This window comes from Phoxinus phoxinus (genome assembly GCF_949152265.1).
Source record: "Phoxinus phoxinus genome assembly, chromosome: 20".
Taxonomy (NCBI): Eukaryota; Metazoa; Chordata; class Actinopteri; order Cypriniformes; family Leuciscidae; genus Phoxinus; species Phoxinus phoxinus.
Genome location: NC_136895.1, coordinates 16,669,210 through 16,675,667, shown reverse-complemented (window position 1 = coordinate 16,675,667; position 6,458 = coordinate 16,669,210). Strand labels below are relative to the sequence as shown.

The 6,458-nt window shown below is 34.7% G+C and overlaps 1 protein-coding gene across 2 annotated transcripts; it reads right to left on the bottom strand.

Moving 5' to 3' along the window:
• Positions 1 to 1,718: 1,718 nt before the first annotated feature.
• Positions 1,719 to 6,457, bottom strand: gpx4a (glutathione peroxidase 4a). Of its 2 annotated transcripts, none has more exons than XM_079593137.1 (7): positions 6,106 to 6,457; positions 4,779 to 4,873; positions 3,382 to 3,526; positions 3,161 to 3,312; positions 2,385 to 2,409; positions 2,194 to 2,253; positions 1,719 to 2,074 (listed from the first exon to the last, which is right to left on the bottom strand). In XM_079593137.1, the coding sequence occupies exons 1-7, from the start codon at positions 6,169 to 6,171 to the stop codon at positions 2,042 to 2,044; spliced, it is 576 nt and encodes a 191-aa protein (XP_079449263.1). In that variant the 5' UTR covers positions 6,172 to 6,457; the 3' UTR covers positions 1,719 to 2,041. The 2 variants fall into 2 exon arrangements, with proteins under 2 accessions (XP_079449263.1, XP_079449264.1); XM_079593138.1 differs by lacking the exon at positions 6,106 to 6,457 and adding an exon at positions 5,034 to 5,276.
• Position 6,458: the final 1 nt, after the last annotated feature.

Below are 6,458 nucleotides of genomic sequence, written 5' to 3'. Positions count from 1 at the left end.
GCGAACGAATCGTTCGTTTGAACAGTAATGGTTCAATTGAACCGATTTGGAAAGCCGTGAACAAATAATTTTGGCCTGGTTTTGCTGTTTGTCTGTCAGCCTATGGTAACTTGGTACTTGAAAATAAAGGAATTCTGAAAGAAATTACGACAGATATTATGAAAGGTTTTTACACTGATTATTAGGCCTAACGTTAGAGTTTTACAGCAGTAACTGTAATAATGTGGTATTTTGACGAAAACTATTATATACTTTTGACACATCTGATTGAACCATAGACAGTATATAAAAGGATTGATCAAAATCTTAGTGATAAACAGTGGAGAACACGATAATTTGAAACATTGTTGATTGTTTGAACTGGTTCATTGACGCGAATTGAATGAATCGACTCGTAAAAATGAATCGCACTTCCCCACAGGAGCTGCTGCTGTGTGTTTTGATGAGGCTGCTGCTGCTCTCTGTTGGTGATTCACTATAATATTACAACAGCGTTGTTTTCACTGTTATGGTTGTACCTATAAAATATTAATTAGTGTTCAGTGAATTCTCCATTTGCATTAAATGAGCAATACAAATGTTATTGTAAATGTTCGTATTATTATATAATATATTAGATAATTATTGTACCTCGCAGAGGTGGACAAAGTACACAACTTCCTTACTGGAGACTTGAAAGTACAGATACTACTGGTTAAATATGACTCTGTTACCAGTAAAAGTGGTAAAGACCGCTTTTTACTTCAGTAAAAGTACAGAAGTACTGGTACTCGTTTTTAAAAGTACTTTTGAATCAAAAGTAAAAAGTAAATGTCAATGCGTTTTATTTTGGTTGCATTGCTGTATGTAGGCTAATACTTACAGTATTTACAGTATTACAGTACAGGCTTATGCCTCTGAATCTATGCCTGCCTACCCTCATATATAAAATGTATGCCTGCCTACCCTCATTTTCAAATATTTCTAGAACACAGTTCCAGTCGTGGGATTGAATGTGAGATTGAATAAGTGCACTCAATAACGTCCACAATGGTTTCAGACACAAACTATTTAAAGTTTTTTTACTTTTAGTATGAATGTGTTAGCCTTACTGTTATCTATAAGTGTGCTCCAAAACAATGACAAAATTCGCATTTAGAAGACCAAACCCAACGTTGAAAATGAAAATCAGGTTCAGGTGTCAGAATTAATCTCCAATGTTGGACAGACGTTGTATTGGGGTTGAAAATGAAAATCGGGTTGATGTCAGAAAGTTCTGACGTCAACCCGACTTTCATTTCCAACCAAAATGCAACTCCTGCAACCAAAATCATCCTAACTGACGTTACTATTTCTACTCAAGGACCTTGACAGAATTGGAGTGGAGTAAAAAATACGATATTTGTCTTTCAAATGATGTGAAGCTAAAGTAAAAAGTTTCCAGAAAAAATTAATACTCAAGTACAGTAGCCTACAGATACTCAAAAAGTGTACTTAAGTACAGTACTCAAGTAAATGTACTTTGTTATTGTCTCAGTTATGACTTTTCAGTTTTCCAAGGCAATCATATATAAAACGTTTCAAGCTCACTGCACGGTTATTATAGTTAACCAAAACGAACTACCGGTATAACATTTTTGCTAGTTGCCAAAGCAACATTTCACATTTTCATTTCGTATAAGTTGATGTAAATAAACCAGCTTACTGATACCAACAAATCACATTCACAAATTCTAAAATCAATTTCTTTGCATTTATTAAGAAACGTTATGACAACATGTTTAGTGCTGAAGAAATGTACATATTTTCATGTAAAAGCCCTGGGGCAGTTTGAGGACAGGGGTCTCTCTCCGGACTGACGGCTGGCCACTGATGATGCTCTCAGGAGGGGTTGCACGCCAAATGCATCAGGTCTGTTTTTTCCTCAAGACGGGTTTCGAAACAAACCATCATTATTCCATGAGACGACATCACTGATTCCCAGCAGTCAGTCGGGGAGAATGAAGAGGGGCGGCAGGGCAGGGCAGCGTGGGGTCATCTGACACTCAGCTAATGATGCTCCTTAGAGATATTTGGGCAGATCCTTCTCCACCACCTGAAAGAGAAATATCTGATAAAAATGACATGTTTTGTGCCAATATCGCGGAGACAATTAGATACTGTAGCAAACATGACCTAGTTCATGACTAAAATACAATCAAAGATACAACGTACGCTTGGATCTTGCAGTGGAGAATATCTCTTCACAACCTGGCCTTCACGGTCAATAAGGAACTGAAAATAAAACAAAAATATTGATTTTAAGGATTCATTTCAATGAAGCCACAAAATATTGAACTATTTAAGATTTAGTAAGTCATAAAAAGCTTTGAATTTGGCATAATTCAAAGGAAAAATGCACATACCTTTGTGAAATTCCATTTGATGCCACTATAATGGAATAAAAACAACAGTCAATAGACATTTAAATATATTTTTTTAGAATGCATCAGCTCTTTTAAAGGCATAGTTCACCCAAAAATGAAAAGTCTGTCATTAATTACTCATGTCGTTCCAAATCCGTAAGACTTTCGTTCATCTTCTGAACACAAATGAAGATCTTTTTGATGAAATCTGAGAGCTTTCTGTCCCTCCATTGACAGTCTACGCAACTACCACTTTGACTCTTCTAAAAGTTCATAAATAGATCGTAAAACTATTCCATATGAATCGAGCAGTTTAGTCCACATTTTCTGAAGAGGCTTGATCGCTTTATATGATGAACAGATATTTACCAAACTTTTCCGAGAGAGAAATTCTGTCACTATTTATTATTCTATTTATTACACTATTTAGTCTTCATGTCGTTCTAAACCTCTAGCACTCTTTCTTTTGTTGAACATTAAACAAGATTTTCTGAGGATTGTTGGAAACCAGACCGTTTCAGTTCCCATTGACTTCTATTGTATGGACAAAAACAAAACAATGGAAGTTAAAAGGAACCAAAACTGTTTATTACCGGCATTCTTCAGAACATTATCTTTTAAATTCCACAGAAAGAAAGACAGACATACAGGTTTGAAACGACATGAGGGTGAGCAAATATGACACCATTTTCAGTTTTGGCTGAACTATCCCTTGAATGATATCAAATAAGCATTTATTTACACATGATTTACAAGTTAACTATCTGGCAACTCACTTTCCAAAGAATCCTTTTCCATTGGGTTGTTCCTTCAGCCACTTCCACAGAGGATGAGCGGTGTCGCCGTTCACGTCAATCTTACTGAACATGTCAAACTCTGCGTCGTAAGACTTGGCGAATTCCTTGATTTGGGAATTGGTTCCTGGTTCCTGAATAAAAACATTATTTGGATCATGGTTTTAATTTGATTTAAGAGCGTTAAAAACGTTTTTCCGTACCTGGCGTCCAAACTGGTTGGATGGGAAGGCCAGGATGCGTAAACCTCTCTCAGCGTACTTGGCGTGCATCTCTGCAAACTGAGAGTAGTTTACCGGGGTTTTGCCTCATTTTGAGGCAACGTTAGTGATGATGACAACTTTCCCCCTAAAATATACAGTAAATGGGATTTTGTGAGTGTTACAAATCTCTTAAGGAACGACACATCATACACTGAACGACTGATGATATTGTAACACTCCCAGACTTTCAAGTCGTTTTGGAAAACACTCACGCAGAAACATACGCCTCAATTGAAGGAGATGCATGATGAATGAAAACAATGCGTTTTAAAAATCGGCTCAAAATATGAAACATGTTTGATATCCTCCAAGTGGATAGAATCGTAGTCTAAAACTACTAAATCAGAGTCTGTGCCTGTTATACACTGCGATTTTCTGTGAAATCTATAGAAGCCCATTTCCACCATATAAAATAGAAATCATGTTTTGGTAAATCATAATTAGGAAATTAAAGTTATAATTATGATGTAAAAAGTTGCAAGTAGGAAATAAGTCATAATTATGACACAAAAAGTGAACATTAATACATACTTAGTCAATTACAAGATAAAAAGTCAATAATTAATCATGTCATAATAAAAGTCAAGATATCTGTCATAATTATGATTTTTCATCTTATCATTTTGACTTTTTGTCATGATGATTATGACTTGTCATATGTGACTTTATATCATATTTGTCATACTTGTGATATCTCATTATTTCAATTCATATTTCAACTTTTCATTTCAACTTTTTTATATCAGAATTTTGACTTTTTATGTAACAATTTCGACTTTTACTTTTTATAACACAGTTATGACTTTTGTCAATTTCGACTCAATCTCATAATTTTGACTTTTCATCTCATAATTTAACTCATAATTTGAACCTTATATATCATAATTTAAACTTTTCATCTCATAATTTTGACCTTTTTGTCATAACTGTGACTTTTGTCATATTTATGACTTCATGTCATACTTGCGACTTTAGTCTACGGTATTTCTACTCAATTCATCTCATAATTGCTATTTTTGTCATAATTTCAACTTTTTGTCATAACTGTGACTTCATATTTATGACTTAGTAAGTCATACTGTGACTTTTATGTTCATTTCGAATGTCAATTCATCTCATAATCTCATTTTATGATTTACCAAAACATGTGTTTTTCTTCTGTGGTGGAAATGGGCTTCAATAGAAATCGGTCAACTCCAATTGCCCCAAAACGGACTCTGCCTTTCATCAGTTAGCGTCACCTCCTCCAGACTAGTTTATTTCAGCCTTGAGGCTTTATGCCTCGAGATGAAATAAAAAGCAATTGTACTTCTGACATGCTCATTTCCATCTCTCACCTGTATTTGTCCAGAGAAACTTCACTGCCTTCTATATCCGTGACTGTAAAGTCATAAATGGATTTGGCCGTCTGCCAGTCCTCTAGCTGTCCAGACTGAGGGAAAAAACAAGCTGCCGTAAACAGTGGGATATATTTGAATAGGCTACATTAAAAAAAAAGAGTGAACATACAAATATAAGTATTGTAATTCCAACTGCAACTGAAAACCTGTTAATCCAGTGTTCACATTCATACATTTTAAAATCATTCTTACCACTGTCTGCAACACTAGGGAGAAAACAACAGCAGAGCCTAAGAAACGCATAGCTGCCTTTCAGTATTAGCTACTGAAACAGCAGGCAGCGTGTTCGATCAAATCCTCTTGCTAAGTACCTTATGTTCGAGAAACATCCAGAACACTGAAAACCCCTCATATATATAGGGCTTCAGATAAATATTAACTTGTTACGGAGGCTCTTTCTTCCTTATAGGTTGATTTTTTTGATGACTGCGTGCTTGTTGCTCATCTCATGCGGTGTATTTGATGATAAATAATTTGAGGTCAAAGGTCACTGGGTGACGATCTTACACAAGCTGAGAAAGCTGATAGCTTGATGTGGATGTTGGAACTCGGTCCACATATCAGATTAGACGCTGATGTACGCATTATATAAATTGCATTGTTTTGCAAATGTAGTAGAATAGTAAACATATGATATTTCATATGGATATTGACTTAGACATTGCCTTCAGGAATGTATTCATCCAACAAAGATATAATAATGTTAATGTTTTGACACATTAGTTGCAATAAAACAGCCATAGTTAAACAATTTAAGTACTTTGGCAATTGTTAATGGCATTTTGGACATGCACCAAGATTGTGTAATATTTTTGGACACGGTGTTCTGTTAATTAATAGTAGACTATTTATTTGATCAAAATATCATGAATATTTGAATTTGTTACATGATGCTTTTGTAACATTTGGATATATAATGGATACAAAAATATAAAATTATTCAATACATATTTTCAATAGAAACAGACCTTATGTTTCTTGTATGCCAAAAATAAACATGTGAAAAATTATTATTGTTAGATTAGATTATTATTGCGCATTATTTAAATAACAGACAATGTAACTGGCACAAAGACTAAAGACATAAATACAGTGAAACTAGACTCTCATCTTGCACAATATACTGATTGTGTGTCTGTGTACTGATGATAAAACATTTACAAAATCCCCGTTATTATGCAGCACATAGCTCGTATTTACCAGATTACGTAATATGATTCGTATTGGCAAATGTATGTTACAGAAGTATTTAACTTTACGATACCATTGCACCAATGATCCCACTGCTCGATAAAGCCCCGAACAGCAAGACACGATTGATAAAACCCATTTTTTTGTTCTTTACGCTTCGAAAAGTCCAGTAGTGATGCCCAAATGATTCGTTCCTTTAAGTCGATTCTTTTCAGTGAATTAGTACTGGTTCACAGAACGATTCGTTCATGAAATATGATCCGATTGACAAACTAAAGAGGACGTATGAAATTACAATAATCTCCCGTACTAATAAAATGTATAATTAATCAACAATACGTGCCCTTATATTTGAGCGTTTTAGTGAATGTAATATATAATGCTAGGATCTAGAATGTTAGGGACGACAATGGAATCAATGAATCA